The following is a 23,059-nucleotide window of genomic DNA, read 5'->3' as shown; positions in this document are numbered from 1 at the left end:
GATATGTGGGTATTTAAAGAATTATAGGATTGATTTGCAATGCCGAATTAAGGTACCTGTACACAAATGAGGTTTTTTTGTTTTTGTTTTTCCCTCCCCCCTCCATGAAATCTTGTTGGGTTTAAAATTTTGTCGTTAGCATGTTTTTCCCCTCTTGCAGAATAGTTGTAGATGGAGGATCTCTTTCATTCATTGTATTTTGCTGCCTAGCACCAGTAATCTTGATATCTTAATTTTCTTTCTATTTGATTAAAAACTGCATGTGTTTAAGAAGGTGATCTTTTGGCATACTTCCATTGCATTAACAGTGAAATTTCCTTTTATACATAACCACTGTTTGAGACCTGCACAGCTGCTATAACAGTTTACTTTTGTTCTTAATTGAATATTTGACTTCAAAACTGTTCCTGCATAACTATTTTAAGGATTTTTCAGACTAGTTATAAAATTTATTTTAAGTGTTTGTGCTTAAGCCTTCAGTTTAAAGTAGTTCAATTCAGTGTAGAAAGGTCAATGTGGTATGCATAGTAGTTACAAAAATTGCATCTGTCCTTGAACGCTGTTTTGTTTGAGTGTTGGGGAGCGGTTGAGAACTTCCTGCAGAGCAGATAACTTCTGTTTTGTAAATACTCAAGACCAGTCTTTGAATCAAATGATTTTTTTTAATATACTTGAACCTTCTTATTACTCTAATGCTCATACTAAAAATCTGATTCTCTTGAAATCCTATGTTTGCTCTTTGCATATTTATTGGCTCTTTGCATATATTAGACTACATGCAATACAGTCTGTCTTGCCATTGTCTGTTGAAGTGCAGGTTTGATCCAGCCAGTATAGAACTAGCTCTATAGGGGTGAGGAGGACTGTGCTGTGTATCATCCTTGATTGTTCCTTCAAGGAGCATTGCACTGTAAGTACATCAGAATGACAAATTGATGAACTGCAACAGTATCTTTTTGTCAATGTTCCACATAATGAAAATGCCATACTTGTGTGAATATTATGTTGGAATACAGTGCTGATTATCTTAGGAAATCATAATTGCTTCTTAATTCAGAAACATAGGTGTGCCATATATACATTATATATATATATATATACACACATAATGTGAGCTTTCTGGGTAAGTATTCTTGAAACGTTTAGCAATAGCTAAAGAAAATCATGTTTCTGTTTATCTGAGTAATAGTCTTTTTTTCATTAGTACACCTGAGACAAAGAGCTATCTTATTCAGTGTATTTAAGTATGCATATCGTAACATTGAAGTCTTTTGGAACCACTTGTCAGACAGGAGTTGTTTGTCTTTAGTTAGTTTGCAGATATGTAGTGATGTAGGTATGTTTTTTAAATAATTTTATAACTGTTACTTGCTTTATCTTTTGGAATACCATTTTGTTTTGAGAATGAACTTTTTTAGTGTGGCTGCACAGAGAACAAAAAGTTAAGGTTGAAAATTGAAGTAGTTTTATTCAGGTAATTAGCAATGTATGTATTGTGCTGTAGAAAGAAGGAATTATTTTTATCCCTTTTAAAATTAGGAATTATTCTGGTAGTTTAAAAAAAGGCTAGGATGGTATTTGCTATCTTTAGTGTAGGGTATGAAGTTTAATAGTTCAGATATTTTGCATGGTATTTTGTAGATAACCTTGTAGAATGGTGCATTTATTATGTACTAAACTGAGCAAAATTTAAATTCACTGGATTCTTTATCATTCACAAAATGGAGGCTGTTGATTTTGATTCATTTAAGGTATAAAATCTTATTAATTGCAAACAGTGCAATTATTTATACTTCACAGTGCCTTCCCAGACCTTCCACCTTAGGTTCTGCTGCAAAAAAGCAACAGGTAAGCACAACCTAAGGAAGTATATAAATTAATATATTTCAGTACATTAATGTTGTCCCTGTGAGATCTTTGTGGTTGTGTATTGAAAAGCAATCAGCTGCTTTCCCCAAATGCATTGTTACTTACGGTTCCATTTCAGTGGAAAGTCTTTTAAGTTTTTAAACAACTGTTTATATTTCTAGGTAAATATGTATCTTTTTAGAAAAGATGAGTAGATTGCAGTAATTAAACTTAATCAAAATAAGTCATTTTTGTTGCTTTTTCTCAAATAGCTAATTGTTGCAATTAAAGAATCAAAACCGTTAAAAATATGCAGGAAATACTTTGGTTAGAAACGTCAACAGCCTTCACAAATGTTTTTTTATAGTAGGGCACTATTCCCACTCAACGAGTAAGACCTAAGTATAAAGAATATAACTTGTTGTTATCACTGAACTTGATAACTTGTCTTACAGTTATAGTGTGTTAGTGGAATCTTTAGATAATTTAGTTTGCTTATTCATACTTGACATGGTAGGAAAATAGACTCTAGAATTTTGCAGACGAGTATATTTTATTTGAAAAAGCATGTGCACCAATTGTTAACAGTACAGCAAATAATATTTTATCTATATAGCAGTCAGTGTTTCCTGTTTCTTGATATTTTAACTGAATTGCTGTATATTTTGCCAGTTTAAAATGTTTGTATGTCTTATAGATGGTCTGGTATTTTTTTTTTTTTTTTTTAGCTTAAAGTAAAGCAGCATCTATTCAGTCTTTTTTTTGTTGTTGATTATTCTGTTTCTAAAATATGCTGCTCCTCTTTCAAAAGTCCTGCTTATCTGTACATGAAAGAAAAATATTCAAAAATACTGCCTTCATTTTCACACACAGTGCTGAAGATGCTGCAAGCACCAAATCATAGCTCATAGAATCAGGTCCTGAGATAGTTACTACCAATAAAGAGGAATCCTTTGAGTGTATGCCATTGGTGAGCCGATGAGCATGGACCATAGAAGGGCTCCATGTAGAAGGTAAAATTGGCAAAAACATAACAGATTTGAAATGTATCCCATACATACTGGTGTAGGGTATAATTTTTGTTTTGATCACTTTTCATTCTTTAAAGTACTATTTGTTTGACCATAAATGTTCCATAATCTGTTAAGTTTTTAAAATGTGATTTAATAATATAAACCATCTATTCTAATTTATATTCTTCTAAACAGTCAAGCTAGGTATATTGACTTTTTGAACTAAATTAATAGTTGTACTTCAGTTTCTCAAGCCACTTCATATTTGATGATTTGTAGCTTAATATGTAATTCAGATTCATTTTTGACAAGAGAAAGTTAGGTGTGTACCATTTGGATTTTGATACTGTGAATTTAGTGTTGGGGTGAGTCACTTGTTCGCTTCTTTTTACATGTTGCTTTGTCTACAACTGTTGTTCCTAAAATATCTTAACAGCCTTTTAATGTAAATTTAGCCAGTGGGAGGAAATAGAGAAGAAAAAGCCAGTTTATTAGAATACTGCTAGAGTGTGGAAGATGAGATGAACTTGCCTTAGTGTGTAGCATTTGAGGTATACTGACTTTCAGCTTGCTCATTGCTGGGTTTACAGGCATGCTGTTTCGTACTAAGCATAGTGTTTGTTTTTTCAACTCTGTCCCCAAACTCTCAGTTCTTGGGAGAACAGAAAATATGTTACTGGAGTTTATCCTGATCCAATAAGATAACTGGACTTTCTTGGAAGTGTAATGAACTTGCCCAAAGGTGTCTTTAAATGTTTCCTGCTTTTTCTTCCCTAAGGTCCCACAAATTAAGTAGAATGCGAAGAGTACCAAAACTTTAAAAAGGAAGCATAATGTTCAAAGTAGGAAAAGCATTTTCATACCACTTTCTGCAGCATATACTTTAAGACAGGACATGAAATAAAATACCAGGTGGATAATCTTTTATCTAGCATGATCATATGCCATGTATTTAAGTTGTTCAGGCAGACAGTATCATTATTCACTGCACAGTCTCTCTTGAAGTATTTCATCTTTTCACTAGTGGCATTTTATTGGATGATAGAAACTGTTTCTCCCCTGTTCCCTTCCGAAGTAGCTTTTAAGTTTTTCATTGCATGCTAAAAGCTTTTTATTTTGCTTTTTTCTGGACATGGTGGGAGGGAGGGAGGACTGGGCCTTTCAGAAAGCATACAGTTGACAGGATTCCCTCTTTCCTAGTAATAGCTTATAAAACTCTTATGTATGCACAAATATTTCTCTTGCGTGCATGTGAAATGCATTTTCGTCCTGAGAAAAGTGTTCTCTGCAGAAACTACCCGTGTGTAAAAAGAAGATTGGCTTTAAAAGGCAACTGTGATGGGAACAGTGTCTTAGGGAGATGCAGCTTGGACTTGAGGTAAATTGAATGCTTTACAAAAATGTGGTTTTGAGCTTGCATTGATATTGTATGTAATATGGGTACACGTTAACTGTATAATGTTTTTGTATGGTTTTTCTCAATAAATGTAAACCGATGGATAATAATAGCAATGCTTTTGTCTCTTTTATGCTCCTACCCCTGCCTTCATTAGTTTGAAATTACAGCTTCAGAAAAACTGAATATAGCAGCAACTAATATTTATGTGAAATGAACATCACCCACATGAAATGAAGTAAAATATATTCTTAATACTGCTATTAAGATAAATACTCAAAATATCATACAGCTTATCAGTGAGTTTTTTCAGGATGTTTCAGAATCTGTAACTATTTTATTGAGGCAAAAGAAAAATTTTTATAAGGTAACTTTGTACCAAGAGCAGTCAGAAGATTTAGTCATAGTAAAACCTCTTAAAATCATTTTTGAAGTGACTACGTATTTGCTGCAACTTCCTCTGTCATATGTTAATGCTGTACATGTGTTCTTCAATTTAAGATTTTGATTGTCTTTTGTAAAAGAACTTACAGAAGCCTAGGTTGAACCGTTTAGATATTAGGCACAATGGCATTAGCACTGATATTAAGAGGTCTTAGAGAAAAATAGTATGCTAGACTTAAGCAGACAAAGTTTAGAGATGCAGCAATAAATATTGCAACAAGAGAGAATGAAGGTTGAAAAACTGGGCACTTTCGTGTAATACTTCTATTTTAAAGCTTAGTTTCTATGAAAATCACTATGACTGGCCCATATTTTGTCACCAACTGTTCATGTATCTTTTAGTAGTGGAAAAAATAGATTTTTTTTCTTATAGGTGAATTTTAATACTCTAGAGATTACTGCAAACCTTACTGAGACTGTGTTTACTTTTGGATTAGCAACTGCATAGGTTGATCACAGCCTAATGATTTCAATGCAAGTCTGTATTAAAAAACTAATGCTGTTTGAAACAAAACGACAAACGTAAGCAGTTATATAATCTTTTATTGTTTAGAAATAATACACTGGGGTTTGGTGTCTTTTTTTTTTCTTTTAATCCACCAAAAAGTATTTCCTTTTCAGTTCAGTGCTTCTGAGATAAAGTAAAATGGCTCAAATATTTAGTGTTCATGCAGAATATACCAGCAGTTTTATACTACTACACAAGTTTCCTGATTGTGTATTTAGATTTATACTATTACACAATAGTTGGTCTTCAAATGTGGGAGCACTATGATAATTTGGCTTTTTCCTTTATTGATTTTTTTTTCCTTTATTGATTTCTTCTTTTTAGCCTTTAATATTAAATTTCATATGATCAAGGAACCTAGACACTTGCACAGTTTGAAGATTATTTTATCTGATGCAGGAAATGACAACTCAATGCATTTCCTTGCTTGCTTTAGTTGGCCCTGTCAGTGAAAGAGAGATGATGCAATAAGAAAGATTTGAGAGGAAGAAAGGTTCCAGCTAAAGTAGAGCATTAGTAGTCATCAGCTAGAAAATAAAAGGGTTAAGAAAAAGATTAATTTTTTTTCATGATAGGAAAGAGGCAAGAAGAGTACTTGAAAATTATTAAGCAAATTAAAATATTAACTCTTACTTTCAATGGTGAGAATACAGGTGCTAGCAGATGTGCCTCTGTTGTTGACTGCTTTACACATATATTCCCCTTCGTCTTCTGGGAAGGTTTCTGGCAAATAAAGGCAATAGGTTTCTCCTCTTTCAATATACTGGTAGTCCTCAGAGTCCTGCAACATTTCGCCCTCAAACCACCAAGTGACTTCGGGTTTTGGTTCCCCAGTAACTTTAACAGTAAATCTCACTGGCTCGCCATCAACAACTGATGTGTTTTTTAGTGGCCTCTTGAACCAGGGAGCTCCAGATCGAGCTTGATCCTCCTCATCTTCGCAAGTAGAACCATTAATAATGCTTCCTTCCTCCTCCTCTTCCTCTTCCCTTTTCTGTTTTAAAATAATTTGATTTAGAACACTTAAAGTGGAAGTAGCAACATAAATACTAGTAATATGTACTTGATTACAGAAAAGCTCTTGTGTTTCTGAGAAGGGAGATGCTGCACTAAACTCACTGGATAACAGTGCATTGAATTGAAATGGAACAGGCAGTAAATTCTGTGGAAAATGGATTTTAATGAGGCCAGAATCTAGGGAAAAATACAGGCATGAATATACATTTTCCCTTTTCAGACTACTCAAAGGAAAAGATCCACTTTCTTTGCAGTATTTCTCTCTCCTACTCTTGAAGAATATGTGCAAACATGAAAAGCAATTTTACATTAGTGCAGCAATCCACAGCAGTTTTTAAAAGCAGTACAATGTGTCTTTCACACCTCTGGCATCGTTGCTATCAGTGCTGTTCAGTTAGATGTTTAAACATATTTCACTAAGTTAACAGACACTTAGCTATGAATAAAAGGTACTTTGTAATCTATACCTTCTGTAATGCAGCATCAATTTCTTTTTGTTCAAACTGCATGCGTAGTAATTTTTGTTCTTCAATTCTTCTCTGTTCTTCCTCTTCTCTGGCTCTTGCCATTTGCTCAAAACGGGCCTTCATGTTTACTTTATGAGTAAATGGAGCCTCTGATTTCTTGGCTGGTCTCACATCTACCTCATCATCCTTGCAAAGAATAAAAATTATTTATTACCTTTGAATTTACATGAGAATAAAACTAGTTCAGTAGGACAGTAGTTCTTACTCAACGGAGCTAAATTGCCTGGAGTCCTGTTTTTTCCAGAGGTTTGTTTAATGTCAGGTTTATTTAAAATCAAGTCTCCTAATAGTTGATCCCGAGTTGTGAGATGCTGAGACATTTCAAGGAAAGATGAACCTTAGTCTAATGTTTTGGTGAGGAGTATTTCTAAAACCAGTTGGTTTCATGACTGATTCTGCAAACTGTGGATGCAAGGAACACTGGAATTGCATGAAAGGAATCCTACACTGCGGAGTCAGACATGTCACTGCAAATTCAGACATGTTTCTAGAAGATCCCATTCTTGATTGCAGCATATCAGTGGTAAGCAGTCATACCACCATAGAAGTAACTTTTTATTTTGGATTCAACTGGAACTTTAGATTAAATACAGAAGAGATTATGATATGGTAAAAAGAAAACTTAATAAGCTAAGGAAAAAACAGTGAGGTTTTTAAAAACTCTGCCACTTCTGGCAGGACTGTTGTAAAGGACTAAGATGAATTGTCCTGCATGCACACTGTATACTTTAYTGTTTTGAGAAAGGATGCTTATTCTGGTAGGTTTCTCCCTTTTCTCTTTTTTGCAAAATAAATCCTCTCAGACTTTTTCACAATTCTCATGCCTTTTTTTTCTAATGGTAATTTTACAAAGCAGGTAGGAGTTTTTCTCCTTGTACAACAGGGGAAAAAATACAGACCTGTGCTGTGATCCTCCATTTTCCTGCAACAGGAAAAATTCTATTTTTTGCTTACTTCTTCTTAGTATCATGTTGCTACTGAGATATGGCACTTGGTTTTCCTTCCTTTTCATATTGCTGTGTGAGAACTTGGTGTCCTGGAAGCCCCTTTGTTGATTAGGTCATATAAGCTCCTCTACTTGAGCTCCTTTGCCTATTTACTTGTGGTCTTGAAAAGCAGACCTTTATAATGAAAGAACTATTTTATTTATGGTTATTTTGTGGATACTTTGTCTCTTAGGTGTTAATTAGGCTCATGCTCCCTTTTTGGAGAATAACCAGTTTAATATGCTTGGAATTATTTGCAGGTGTAGAGAGTAGGAAAAAAGACAGTATCAATGTTAGGTAGAAAAATACTTTTTAAAGACTTATGTGCATATATAAGTTAAATTCTCTCTTGTGGCAATGGTATGTCTCTAAAAATGAGTGTTCAGTGACTTGATTTTTATGCCACAATGTTGTAGCAGCTTCAACACCTACACAGGTTGACCTTATAGAAGCATAATTACAGTGTCAGTCACTAAATGAAAAGATCAAAATAAAACACTGGCTTTGAGCTGATATGAAGTGATGGAGTACTGTGGATGTGGCTCAGAATGAGGTTCGGATAAGTCTTATCACTGTTACAAGTTTCCTGTACTGCCAGATGAACACATGAGCTTTCATGCAACAACCATGTTTTGGGTTACAGAGGACAGTGTTGACTTATTGGTTAAACAGATAGCTCCATCTCGTTTCCCCCTCTGAAAAAATAAGGGGCTCCTATCGGAAGTGTTGATAGCAGGCATACTTCCCTGCTGTACCCTGAGAAACAAGACCCTCTCCCTGACCTTAAAAAGGGCAAGGGCTTGATCTGTAAATGGTAGTGCTGTTTGTTTTTTAATTCATACAATGGAGAATGAATATGAGTTCAGAAGGACAAGCAATTTAGGTGCCTGTTAGTAGCACATAAACTCTTAAACATGAATGTTCAATCTGTTGGACTGGCAGGTTTAAGTTGTTAAAATGCTGAACTGAGGACTTGAAGTAGAAAACAGATATCTGCCTGAGCAGATGACTGACAATAAACCGATGGTAATTTCCCTGAGGGACACTGAGGTGAGATTTTCTCACACATTCAAAGAGGGAACAGGAAAGCAAGGAGAGAATAATTTTGGAAACACAGCAAACTTTAAAAAAAAAAGCACTACTCACTCCGGGGTCATCAGTCTCCTAGTTAAGTTTACTCTTGAGGATGAAGATCTTTGTGATTACAAGCCTCTGTTGAAGGTCATCATTATGTATACAGAATACAACTTACCTCTTGAAATTTTTCTGCTTCCCTTTCTCTTATTTCTTCATCCATTGCTCTTCTCTTAGCTCGCTCTTCTTCAATCTTTTTCTGTATTTCTTCTTGAGACAATTGTCCTATTTTTTCAAACTTGCTCTTTAAGTTCTTTGCCTGAATAGAGCCACTTCTTTTTAACTTCATTAATTCTTCATATTCTTTGCTTAATTCAAAAGTTTCAGACTCCTCTTCTAGCTGTTCAGAAATTACAAAAGGTGAAGATCAAAAATGTCCAGGTTATTTTTACTACCTGTTTTCCCCACAAATAAGTGTAGCTTAATATACTTAAATAATTCTCTTAGCTTGGAGGTATTCTGAGTCTCTCAGCAAGAATATCTTTCCCCTCTAATTTTTTTTCTTCCCCCTAAATCTTCTAATTTCCTTATCACCTCTAAACTAGATAGACTTCAAAATATCTTGCTTCAGTAAAAGTTCTTGAATGAACCCTTTATTCAAGGATTGCCCTGTCAATAAACCACTTCGGACTCAGAAAATCAGACACCCAGCACCACAACGCTCTTAAAGTTGTCCTAGATCCATAATTCACCTCTCTGACTTACTGCAATATGCTATGAAATAGTTTTTTAAAATACAGCCACTCTGTTAAACATAAACCTAGGGTTGGTTGGTTTGTTTGTTTTATATGCAGTAAGAGGCAAAAGAGATTTCAGGATGTTATGGCTGGGAAACTGCAAGTGACAGTTCTGGATCCTGTAGTTGAACCATGTCTGATGCTGTAATTGTTGATATTTTATTCCTCTCCCTCTTTCTCTTTATTACCTCTGACAGATGTATATACATTTAGTTGGATGTCCCTGTCTTTCCCTTCTTCCCCAGGATGTAATCCAAAATCTACTTGAAAGTTCACAAGCTGGAGCCCTTATTACCCACACTAGCCTCTCTAAAAAGAAAAATAATAATGATAATAAAACTGTGTTTCTCATTAACATTCACAAGTGAATAATATTATTAGAATTGCCACCCACAAACAAATCAAATTGAAGTGTGAAGTTCATGAATGTGATGTTTTAGCCATTTGGTATGCAAAGCAAATCGCATGTGATTCTTAAAATCCACTGTGACAGTCTCCAAACCCTTGATACAGTGACTGGTAACAACCTGGGGCCACTGTAATTCTTTCCTAATTACATAACACTACATTTCCCTGAAAAAAAATACTGGAAAAAAAAATTAACAAAGGTAAGAGTATTGCTTTTGATTTAGGGTGAACTAGATGTTTGTATTCTCCAAAAACTGTAAATAATCATTTTAGTGATACAGTAGAATATGCAGAATTCACAGTAAAAAAGGTAAAATCACAAATCTGAAATTTTATGTTTTCACTTAAAGGGTGCTAAGGGATAAAAGCATATTTTCCTAGTGGATTAGTGATTAAAAATCTTATACACAATGGTATATTTTAAGTCTTTTTTTTTCCCGTTTTCCATTCTTTTCAAGTAAGAATGAAAGTATTGATTTAAAATTCCTTATACAAGGAATTTTCCGTTACAATTGTAAACTTTGAGCTATTACATTTTTATTCAGAGGATGCTTAACATTTTTGTTGTACAGACCTCTCCCATTTCCTGTCTCAGCTGTTGAAATTCTTGCTTTTCCATTTCCAACTTTTGCCTACGCTGCTCTTCTGTGCGTCTTTTCTCTTCTTCCATTTTTTGTCTCAGCAACTCCTCAAAATTAATTTCCAGTTTACCAGGTATGAGAGATTCTTGAGAAATGGTTTTAAACATTTCTGGTGATTCATCATCCAGCACCTGCTGGAAATTCAGATAATTAATGATGCATCCTGAAGGGACTTGTGATGAAATCACAGCATTCCTCAGACACTTCTAGTATGTAAAGCTAACCAAGCATTTGGCCACTTCTGACACAGTGAAATAAGCTATGGTATGACAGTGTTAAACTTCTTTCTCTAACATTTGCAGGGGTGGAGTTGCAGGAGGTTATCTTTGATTTTGGCTCTTTTGTTACAATAATAAACTACTTTAACCCTCCCCCCCCCTTTTTTTATACAAATGCAGTCCTCTTTGCAAGATGATAGAGAGATGTCCTCTAAATGTAGCTTTGGGACCTGAAGCAATTCACTCCTGTTTACCTTACAGACTATCATTAGATAAAATGCTTGTGTATAAACATGTCATTGCTCTTAACACTGCAGTACAAACATCTGTAATCTTCTTTTCTAAACAAACTGCATTATGTTCCTATTTTTTTTTTTAACTCTGACATATTAGTATTCCCAATAAGCATAATGGAACAGAATTTCCTACAAGAAACTTTTTATGCACAAACTGAATATACCAAATTATGTTGGCAGTTTATTGTGTTGTACAACATAGGAGCAAAGTTTTCCTTCTTTCCCCGTCCTTTTCTCAGGCTAAAGAGTAGGGCTGGGCTTTGGTGGTTACTGTGTATGAGCAGTTTGCTTTTTTTTGTAGTTTAATCCATAAGAAAATACTATGGCCCAGGAAAGGCCCTTGTAATCATTTTCAAGAGCAGAAATTGTAAGAACAAATACCTAATCAGACTGAATTTGTTGAAATAAAGCATTACTAAGACATTAGGTGATATGTTATAAAAATGGCCAGGTAGCATGACAGTCTGTCTTTGAGTTATGCAGAAGGCTTTTAAAGTAACTTCTTGATAAGATACATCCTAAATGTGCATTTGTGCATGTAACTATGAAAACTTCTATTATCCTATTAACAGAGATTATCTCAACAAATCTACAGAAGAGTCTGTAGAAAATGTGCAATGAGGACAGATATTACAAACACTGCAGTGTCAAATTTGCCTTAAAGCATCCCCAACAGTAGTTATCAAACAAATGCTAGAAAGGATTAAATGAGCAAGACTTTCATTTGAGAAAATTTTTTGACTAACATTGTAAAGAAGCAGAAAATACACAAGTGTTTTTTAAAAGATTCTTTTGCACTCACTTTTCAGTTCCCCATGTATTGTTGCTCACTGCCTGTGTAACTCTCACTTTTCACTCATGTTCATGCCATCTTCGTTTGTGCTGCCATCTTGTTGATGGACTTTGCCCCATACCCTTTTTTTTTTGTCGTGGCTCTTTCAGGTTTTTGGCCCAACCTCTCTCCTACTGCTAGTCACCACAGATTTCCTTCACATCTTCCCCATGAGTAGTTAAGCTTACAGCTGGAGTTCAGTCCCACCATTCCTTCCATTCTTCATTTGTTTTGCATAATACAAAGGTATTTGTTGAAATTGTCAGGAAGTGGAGTCAAAAATAAATCGGTAAAATATTTCCTTAATGAAAATGGGATATGCATAGCTGCATATTTTTCAGAGCTAACTATAGCTAAATCAGTGAAGAAACATGAAAATTTTTTGCTGATGATGCATTAGTTGGTATGCTTATTGCTTCAGAAAGATGTAGAACCTAACTGGATAGGAAAAGCAGTAATTCAAACTTTACTAATGCACATATTTGTAAACTAAAAAAATGCTGTGCATATGAGTTAGCACTTTTCTATCTGTCTGCCCTGTATTTTTTGAATCAATGTTAGTAAGCTATGAAAAGACAGTAAGCCAACCTATTGGTGGTTAAAAGCACGGGGGGGAAAAATGAGTGAAATTGTATGATGCATAACCCTTGTGGTTAGTTCTGCAGTTTGATATTAGATGACAGTGGGAAACAATTCTGTAATAAATAGCCATTTTTTTGTAGCACCATGAATCAATTTTCAGTGGGCAAACAGTGGTTGATACAAAGTAGAATGGATTTTTGTTCATACTAAGACAGGTTTCTTCATGCAAGCTCTTTAACAGAAAGACTGGCAGTGATGCTAGATGAAGGCTTCATTCTGAAAGTGATTGAGTTGGTGGGAAGCATGGAATTATGGATGTTGCAGAAGAAACTATGAAGTAGGGAGATCCTTTCACAAAGAGGTGAAGGTGGCTTTTGTGTTTCTAGCAGTGGTATTATCACTTCTGTGTATATAGTTTCAAAATTGAATTAAAATGAATAAATATGCAGAAGGTTCTAAAAATGTCTTAATTTAAATGCTTAAATGAGAATAGATTTTTACATATGAGCTTTTAGTGCTTCTGGAAGAAATGCCTGATGCACTCTTAAAATACTCAAAAGCACATCTGTGCACATCTGTTACATTGTGTAGATCTGGTGAATGGTGAACAGGAGGGAAAGCTGTTACAAGCAATAGAGAGTGCAGAGTTCATATTCAGGATGCTAATTAGCAGACAATTTTCAAGTGAATATGCTGAAAATACACTTTTCAGTTAACTTTCTGGATTACTAAACATCTTCAGTGTCTGCTGTTAATAGTGCAGTTGCGGACTCCATGCTGCATCTAATGGATTAAACCCTGTTTAATCAGTGAGAGATTCTTCTTGCTTGGATACTTACTTAGGCTCATGCTAAACTAAGGGAGAAAGATTTGCAAGAAGGCAGCACAAAGCAGAAGACGGCATGTAATTTCTTTGCTCTCCTTGAATTGTCTGCTGACTTTTCATAAAGATTGTAACGACAGAAGTTTGGCAGTTTTGTTTTTTTTTCCCTAGAGGTTTAAGCATCTGATTTCTTTTCCCTCTTTTTGGAGGTGTGGACGGATCACAGACCTTATCTTACATCATTCCTTACTGGTACAATATCAAGTATAAGTTTGCCTAGCAGTTTGTCTGAGTAGACTTTCAGAGTAGAGGCCTTGTCTTTGGCCTAATTTTCAGCCAGAGGGAGCACTGTTAGCAGTGTAAATCTTTCATACAAAACTTTAATCTACTCCACAGCCATTGCTTTTAATTCTGAAGAAAATAATTTTATTAGACATGCTGTTGGTCTTTCTGAATAAAACCACAGGCAGAAGTGTAGAAAGAGAGCACCAGGTGGGCAGGTTATCCTACAGCTCTGTATGGTATGTCTTGCACTTGATTTTGAAACCAACAATATTTATTTATAACTGGTATTTGTCTAATCTAATACCAAGTTTTCTAACATCCACCAATAAGAGGCTAGCTAATTCCCCAAAGCCTGCTAAAACTTGAAGCTGTTGGAATAAGCATGAAAAATACAATAAAAAATAAAGTTACTGAATAATCACAGGGATCTGTATTCATCTAAGCAATTTCCAGACCAAAGTACCATATTAAGAATTGCCCTAACTCTAAATTCAGTGCAAGCTGCTGCTTTTTAACGTTTCCCTGACCAAGCAATGAAACCTAATAATCAATTAGGTGAGTTCAGCCTTCTCAATTTTTTCCTTCCTAATAGGCCACAGATGACCGTAGAATTTGTACTTGCAATGAGAACTTTTCCAATATGGCATTAATTATGCTTCAGCTAGTAATTGCTGATTGGTGGACACCCTTAAAGGTAGGGAGATTAATTTGAAGAAATAAAAATGGAGCTAAAGATAAGGAATTAAACAAAAAAAGGCAAAAAACCCTCCTTGGGAAGACAGTGTGTTCTACAAGTTTGTTTCATCTAGCGTAACACTTAACTGGAAACAATATCTGTTTTTGATTATGTTGTTTGATATCCTTTCTAGTGTTGCTGTGAGAAGAGATGTTCTGTRGTGTTTTTTGGTAACCTAACTTGATTCAGTCCCCACTACCTGTTAGTAAGTTTAATTAATGAAGGAATTAAAACACATTTTCAACTGCATCTTTTCCTAGAGCTTTTTTTCTAGTTCAGTATGGAGACTCAAGAAAAATATGAAAACATTTACTAATCAAAATGCTATACCATATTCTTTCTTGCTTCAGCAAATGCCCTTTTCTCCTCTTCTATGCGTCGTCTTGCTTCTTCTTCTGCTTTCCTCTTTTCTTCTTCTCTCCTCTGTCTTTCCATCTCCTCAAAACTGAGTTTGAGTTTACCAGGACGGAATTCCTTAACAGAATTTTCAGATTCCTCATCAGCACCTTCATTTATCTTTAGAGAAGAGGGGAAAAAAAAAAAATAGAAAAGCCCTACCCAAATATAAAAATATTCTCTGTACTAAATAAATACTCTGTGAATTCCATTCTGATCTTCTATAAATGCTTTTTCTTCTGGGGGAAAATACATCAATAGTTTGGTTCCTATAAGAAACCTTTTTGTCTTCGTTTTAGCCAGAGGGAGGGAGATGCAATTCCCTTGAGAAATACAGTTCAGAATCCAATACATAACTTCTATAGTTTTTTTAATATTGGTTGAAGGCCTGGTTCAAAGAACAATGTGTTATCAGGAAAAGGCTAAACAATTATCTATTTTATGGTTTCAGGGTTGGGTCATTGACTGAACAATCAGTCTCTATTCACTTTCTTTACATCACTTTCATAGACCTTTATCATGGAGTCTTTTTATTTGCATATAGATAGTTTTCCCTGGTGCACTTACTTATGAGTTGAAAAAATGCTGTAGAGTTTTATAGAAAAGCTAAATTGATTAACAGTTTGTTATTAGTCCAAACTGACATTGTTGCTTCTTTTCTTCTTAGACATTTAATCATCAGTGAAGAAAGGGAAGTGAGATATGCGAGTCTCTTCACTGTGGCTTGCCTCCAGTAGACACTATCTGCTAAGAGAAGCCTGTGATTTGCAAACTGCAATCAAGAATAAAAGAAAGAACCATCCTTAGAAAACATCTCAGATTTTATTTGTTAATGGAGGAAAYTGACTGTGAACTGCTGAGGTATTGATATTCCAGATTTCTGCATACTGCGAGCAGCCATGGGACTGGTATGTTGGACACAGTTAGGGGAATTACAGAAACCATGTATTTGGAATTCACAGGGGGAGAAGAAGGCATTAAAAGAAAGAAAACTTTTAACTTCAAACTGTGACAACCACTGATATCAGCTGAAACTGCATAATATAAAAAGACTGGAGGAGGGGGGTCTTGGTTTTGTTTTTTATATACAGAATTTATAAATTCGTTCAACTTTCACTCTTCTATATTATTTGGTAAATAAATGTGTACATGAGGGTGGGAGATGGGAACAAAACTTTAATTAGAATTCTAAAGTTCTTTCTCCTTCCTTTTCCTCCCTCTTCTTCACTAGCACCCTTTCTTCCTCCCCTTCCCTTCTCCCCCCCCCCCCCAAAAAAAAAAATTGACATAATGTCAAGGTTATTGGTTTGGAAAGGTTAGGTAGTTTACCAAAAATATATATATAAAATAAAATGAAATGTAATTTTGGCACCTACCTAAACCTAGAACCCTCCCAATTTGGATCTGTTGAGAATCTCAGTGTTTCGGGGTTCTGGGCTTTTTGGGGGTAGGATTTTTTTGTTGATTTTTGTTTGTTTTTTAGAATATTAAATTTTTTTGTTACGGCTATTGTAATATACAGTCATCTAGAGTGCGACCTTGAGCTGTTTGTCCAGGAATGTTCACTCATAATTAAGCTGCTCTTTTTAAAGCTAAAATTTAACAAATTCCTAGAAATAGTATCTTTAAAGATTTCATGAGACATGGAAGTCCAAAACTCATTAATCCTTCTTTTATGTGAAAGAACAAAATCATAGTGATTAGGACTGTACAGAGAAAAGACATTTAAATATAGAACTTCCAAAGAATATTTTTGGAAATAGAATATGATGAAATAAGGAAAAACAGAACTAAACTATCTGGTGTATCTTATGCTAATATAAATACTAAGTATATGATTCATCTAATATGATCAAAGAACAAACTATAGTTGACCTAAAATAAGTCTGGCTTATGATAAAGAACATATGGAGGCAGTTTTGCATGTAATACAAAACAAGATGAGTTCCATTTCTCATAATTTGGGGCCTAATGTAGTAATTTCTACTATSTGGTTATTCATACCACTGCATACAAAAGAGCTGATATGTCTGTCTTCCCTATTTTTGTAAGAGGAAAGTTGTAACTGATGTACTTATGTGTCATACTTAAAACATAAATATGGGAATAAGAAGTAGCATTCTGTTACTACAGAATGTTTTCACCAAAAACAAGTTACTGAAACATCTGAAGTACTATTTAAGAGCAAAACAGAAAACTAATTTTCTTCTGCAGGACCTATATTTTAAGGTACTACAGCATTTATATATAAAAACTGGTAAGATTGCCAGCAAATTTAAAAACATAAGTTTCCTGGTTTTACTAAAAGATTGTCTAAAGAATTATGCCAGTATGGTTATTAAATTAGAACTAAGGTCAAAAACATATATTTTAAAGTTAGTGATAATACAATTTTCAAATTCCTTGACAGATTGAAATAAAAATTAATAATAAGAGTAATCAGAGGAAAGAATGTGAAGGCGTATCCTATGTGAAATTCTGTAACAACATGAACAAAACAACTATTTACCATTTGCTGTCTAGCTTCTTCAAAGGCACGTTTTTCCTCTTCTAAACGCTGTCTTGCTTCTTCCTCTGCTTGCTGCCTTTGGTTTTCCTGTCTTTGTCTTTCAAGTTCTTCAAATGTTACTTTCAGCTTACCAGGAGAAAGAGGCTCTTGTGTTTCATTATCTGTGTTTTCACTCTGTGTAAGAAAAATGAAATAGTTATATTTTAAATAGTAGATCTTTATTTCTTAGGAATTTTTAGATGAGTGGTTTACCATGACAAATGAAAGGCACTTGGCTTCTTTAAGGGGTTGTTTATGTTTCTCATATTTTAGCTGCTTTTCTTCATCCTCTCTTTGTGTTTGTTCTGCTCTTTCTTTTCCTATGTTCTCAAAGTTTATTTTCATCTTTCCAGGTGTTTTGGTGGGTTTTACAGGCACTACTGTAACCAGCAGTGAATCATCCCCTTCCTGTCCAAAAAGATTATATATATTTATGATATTTTGATAACACTTGACTTCTAGACAGACTCATTTCTAATGAAATTGCCATTTTTACCTGTGTGCACCAAAGCTTCCAACAGAATACTTGTATTGAGTATTAATGACAAGAATAAAACTCATCTGCCTGTGACAGTCACTAGTTTTCTTGTAATATCTGAAGAACATCAAGAATGAGTTATATTTTAAACATGACTGCCAGCAAACTCCTTAACTTCTGTACATATTTTCATTAAATGCTCTTTATAAATATTTGTGGTTTGGAGAAGAGGTGAAATTTTGAATACATAACAACTGTACCTATGCTCCACTTCTAGTCTTGTGTTTATTATGTAAGGGATACACTGTGTTAAAATATGCTTGTTGTTCTAGAGAGGAATATGTAATTTGTCAAACTAACTTGTTTTTGAAGCATTTTGCTGCTTCAAAACTATTTTTACAACTTATTTGCCATAATATATTTCACCCAAATTTTTCACAAAATACCATGATGAAGAGGGATACTGTCAAATAACTTAAAATTAATGTTATTTTTTTTCTCCAAACTTTAGTAGAAACATGATTTTCTTGTGTTAGTGAAAGACTATAGGACCTTTGGGCCTAGCTTTTTTGAAATAAAACATTTATTTGCAAAACTTAAAATCCAAAACCTTATGTTGAATTAATTTTTAATAAAAAGAAGAAAAGAAAAAAAGAATTGACTAAGCAGTTGACTAAGGTGTTCAAACCTCTATATTGACAGAATCCTCTTTTAATTTCAAGCTTAAGGCAAAGAGCTTTAAAATAATACTTTTCAAAGCAAAAAGATTTAGAGAGTCATTGCCAGTAGGCCTCAAATCATTCTGGTGGCTCTGAATATTTAAGTTTTAGATGTCTAACTCTCCTGACCACACATTATTCACACTTTAGACTCTATTTCAAACTTAAATAAACGGATCTCAAACACACTTCTGTATGCTTTAAAAAGTTCTTAGCTCCTTGGTTGAATATTAAAAATGTGTGCCCCTTTTTTCCCAGCCCATGTTACCATAATAAAACAAAGTGAATAAAAATGTAGGTGAATGTTTCTTTAAAAAAATCTGATTACCTCTGCTCCTGATTCAGTTCCCGTATTGTTTAAGTCATCAATCTATTAAATGAGAATTTCATATGATTACATTACTTTGGCTCTTTGCCTTAGATTTGCAAACATAAAACTGGAAATTCTGTTTGTATCAGTGATATGTATGTAGCACTTACATTCACAAGAGATTTTAATGATTGAACCTTTACATTATGTTGGAACACTTCAGATAAATGAGGTAATGGGAGGACAGTGGGGGGACATGACACCAAAACATCATCCTGGAAAGCACCCTTAAGAACACTTAGCACTTTGGTGATAAACTGAGAAAAGTACTTTAGATGTCTGTTCCTTGTGTGAACATTCCATAATTGTGTAAAAAGTTAAAGCAAAATCATTATTTCTGAGCTAAGTGACATTGTCTGTCTTTGACTCAACTCCCTGCAAAAAGCCTATTTGTATATTTTTTCATATTAGTGTCTCTATATAACAGTTACTTTCTAAAACTAACGCACTTCATAAAATTCTACATTAGGTACTTCTGCCTTTCAAAGTAGATTAAATTTATACAAGATATATTTCCTATTAAAAGTACAGTTTTAACCATGTTAAAAGTCTTAGTAGAAAATATTATCCAAGTCCTTGTTGAAAAATGCCTTCTCTTAGAACAAAAACAAACCTAGATTAAGTACTGTCTTTTGTAAAATTTGCTTATGGTTCTGGTCTGTCATTAGATGTTTACTCTCACTGCAGAATTTGCAACACTGAAGAAAATTGCAGAAGGAATTAAATATGATACCCGAATACAGAATTCTGCAAAGACAATTTGCTTCATTGGTATCAACAAAAGTGGGAGCCTGTTCACATACATATGTAACGATTCCTAAAGTGATAAAAGAATAAAACATGATCACTGTGATTTAACTGAATTAGCATCATCTCCTTTTTGTGTACTTATGCCTTTTTCCCATTTCTGTTTACTTGCCTCAGTTCATCTACTAGTGAACTGTATTCGCTAATTTAAAAGCAAGAATTGCCTAAAATAAGAGTGGGTACAATACAAAAAACATTTTCAAATTAGTTTTTATTGAATTCTATGAACTCTTCTATGCATATGACATTGCACCCTGTTTACATTTCTACCAGGTTTATGCCTGCCTGGTTTCACCTATAACTCAAGCTCAGTATTTTAAAAAACTGTTACTCTAAATATTACTCAGACAATCTTCATCTTCACTTTCTTCCCTGATTCCATCCTATCCAGCATATCCCTTGTATACTACTACAATCAGAAACCTAAGACCAAATCTTTAGAACTGCTGATTGATACAAAACTTTGTACTTGTGTTTTGTTGTTTATAATTATGTCCTTACTATTTTGATCAGAAAAACATACCTCCTGTGCTTTTTTTGCCAATTCTCTTTGAATTTTCCTTTTCTCAATCATATCCTGTTCAATTCTGCGCTTTCTTTCCTCTTCCATTCTTTTTCTTTCTTCTTCTTGCCTTTGCTTCTCCATTTCTGCAAATTTGCCTTTAACAGTTCCTGTGAATATGAAATGCACAATTCAATAGTTAGATCTAACACTTAAGTAATGAGTTGTGTGGCTTTTAAAATTGTGCCTCTCTTACCTATCAGCTTTGGAACATAACCTTTTTCTATTTTAGATGATTTTGCATCATCGTCTTCATCAGATGCAAGTAGTTCTTTCATCTAGTTGATTAAATACAGAAAGTAAGCTGTCTTTATACCTTAGATAAAATTTCACTATTATAGTCTTAAAATAATTTGAAAAGATTGTCACATATAACATTGAATATTAACATAACACAAAATATTTGCAAAGAAAATAACCTCCTGCTTTCTCCTGTTCCATTCTCTCTCTCTAACATATTGTTCTTTTCTTCTTTGCTTTTCATCTCTAGATCGCCTTTCATTTCTTTCTTCCCTTGCTTTCTGCATAGCTTCAAATTTATCCTTTACATCACCCTTGTGAAGCTTGGGCACATAGGATTTTTGGACGGGTTTAGATGAAGAAAGCAGAATCTTGGTGAAGATAAAGAAGAAATGAAGATAAAAAGAAAGTTGAAACAGATGGATAGAAATTTTTTTTATAGACTGGATTAGAAAGAATGTAAGAACATAAAACAGAAGTGCATTTGGGATTATGAAGTTTGTGCCACTAGCCATCATCCATTAAGCATCTTAATATATATTCATTGTATTTATTCAATTAAATAGCAATAAATACTAAAAAAAAATCCAAACAAAGAAACTTTGAGCCTTTGATTAAACTTAGGCTATTATGTAATTGTAATAGACAGGTAACTAAGCCCATGAACTATGTGCATGTACACTTTTAGTTTCTACAGCTTTAAAAATTATATATAATATATATTCTATATAGATTTGGAATCATAAGCATTGACAGCAAAAACAGAAGAGCCCACCTGCCTGTAACTCCATGTTTAAAATAAGCATAAAGACATAGATGTAAGTTGTAAGTATGTGTATTTTCTTCTGCAACTCTTAGACATTTGTATATGTTTTTTAAAAAATAGTACTATTTCATTTGAAACCTCACATACTTTATATACTTACTTTTTTTAATATTTAGAGAAATTCAGAGGTCCAGTGATTATATGCTGTAATGTGTCAAGATCACTGGACACACAGGAATCTGATATTGATACAGCTAATGAATAGTTCTTTGCCAATACTGAATCTGTGTGATTTGGTTCCAAGTAGGAAGAGAGGTACCCACTTTTCAGAAATACTTCAGGTTTTGTCTCTCTTTACTGTAATGACTACAGAAATACAGTACAGTAGCGCTGAGAAAACTGGCTGAAAACATTCCCTCTTTCATGTTTTCCACCTAAACTAACAGTGGGTAGTGTAATAATGTATTTGCTTTTGTTCCTGTTGTTCAGTGAATCTTTAGGTAGAAGAAATACTTTAAGTAACTTAATATTTAAATTTTATAGTTAGATGAAAATGTTACCCTGAATTTTCTCGCTCCCTTTTAATATTTAATGTTTCTTAACATGTTGTTAATTTTGCCTTCCTCCTTCATGTTTTTTAATAACAGTAAGAACATATTTCACACATTCCATCAAATTTGATGAACTTCCTTAAGTTACTTTCAAGTGCCTATCATCTTAAAATAACAGGGTACATTCTCAGTACTTTCCTAGGTCTTTCTGCTAATGGCCATTTGATGCTTGCCAGCTGGACTTACAGCATAACTGTTTGCCTCTTACAAGTGTTTTTAACTGCTCTTTGTCTTTTTGCAAGCATCACTTGTAAATTACTACATTACTCATTATTTTAAAATTGGTACGTACCTCAGTCTTCTGTGCAATGTCATTCATGGTTACTGTACTGCAATCTTCGCGTGGTATATTTAAGATTGCTTTCAGTTTCTACCTGTAAGAAACAGTTGCAGTTATATTGTTTTCTTTACTGATGCTTTAATCATCTTCCTGCAAATAAGTTTGTATAGGCTGAAGTGAGTGTATCACAGTTTCATTTGGTCCTTTGTGGCTCTTGAAAAGACATGAGAATAGGTTCTAAATATGGAACAATAATTAAAAAAACAGCTTACAATTCACTATTCATGCTCCTCTATTATAGACCTAGATACTGGGTTTTAATTTCCATTAAAAAAAAAAAAAAAAAGCATATATCAGAACTTGGTGCCAAGCTCCGGCTGACCTGGCTGGAGTGCTACAAAACTGTTTTTCTCAATACTTCCACTGGCAGAAAGGAATGTGCTGTGCGTCGGCCGCTCTGCTTCAGTCTGGGGCACAAGCCAGCGAGCTCACGGCGCACCAGCTTTGCAGAGTGCCCCAGGCCAAAGCCCCCCGGCTGCCTGGAGCATCATCAGAGCCAGAGGAAGGGTGGCCCCGGGCCTGGCGGCACCTAGCACCGTTGCAGAGGCGCAACTGAAATTCCTGCCCCTGTGAATTCTCTCGCTTGCTTCTCAGCCAGGCTGGCTGCTCTCTCTGGTCTTCACCCAGTAAATGAATACAAAATAATGCTTTCCTTTCTCCTAGTGTTATTCTAGTAATAAATAGTGCTAAAAACTATGAAGTGCTCAAATATTACAGTTAAGTGAGCCATACACACACCGTAGAGAAAATGTTTATATCATCTAATTGTGTGCTAGAACTTGCACTGCATT

General features: G+C 34.3%; 2 protein-coding genes across 11 annotated transcripts in view; one reads left to right on the top strand and one right to left on the bottom strand.

The window, feature by feature from the left end:
• FUBP1 (far upstream element binding protein 1) overlaps positions 1-19,805 on the top strand; it is a 42,556-nt gene extending 22,751 nt beyond the window's left edge. For 4 of the 9 annotated variants that reach the window (XM_026086751.1, XM_026086753.1, XM_026086748.1 and 1 more), the window contains one exon: positions 813-4,369. In XM_026086751.1, the coding sequence (XP_025942536.1) occupies positions 813-851 (39 nt within the window). In that variant the 3' untranslated portion in view covers positions 852-4,369. Of the gene's footprint in view, positions 1-812; positions 4,370-15,494; positions 15,736-17,728 lie in introns of those variants that run through there. The other 5 variants (XR_003256842.1, XR_003256840.1, XR_003256839.1 and 2 more) reach the window with 5 other exon arrangements.
• NEXN (nexilin F-actin binding protein) lies at positions 5,429-22,247 on the bottom strand. Of its 2 annotated transcripts, XM_026086755.1 has the most exons (12): positions 22,221-22,247; positions 20,731-20,922; positions 20,508-20,589; positions 20,273-20,421; positions 18,901-18,942; positions 17,589-17,783; positions 17,337-17,510; positions 14,762-14,947; positions 10,593-10,790; positions 8,992-9,213; positions 6,694-6,879; positions 5,429-6,203 (listed from the first exon to the last, which is right to left on the bottom strand). In XM_026086755.1, the coding sequence occupies exons 1-12, from the start codon at positions 22,245-22,247 to the stop codon at positions 5,832-5,834; spliced, it is 2,025 nt and encodes a 674-aa protein (XP_025942540.1). In that variant the 3' UTR covers positions 5,429-5,831. The 2 variants fall into 2 exon arrangements, with proteins under 2 accessions (XP_025942540.1, XP_025942542.1); XM_026086757.1 differs by lacking the exon at positions 20,731-20,922.
• Positions 22,248-23,059: the final 812 nt, after the last annotated feature.

Source organism: Apteryx rowi, unplaced genomic scaffold, assembly GCF_003343035.1.
Source record: "Apteryx rowi isolate R43461 unplaced genomic scaffold, aptRow1 scaffold_7, whole genome shotgun sequence".
Classification (NCBI taxonomy): Eukaryota; Metazoa; Chordata; class Aves; order Apterygiformes; family Apterygidae; genus Apteryx; species Apteryx rowi.
This window is presented reverse-complemented; position numbering and strand designations above follow the sequence as displayed.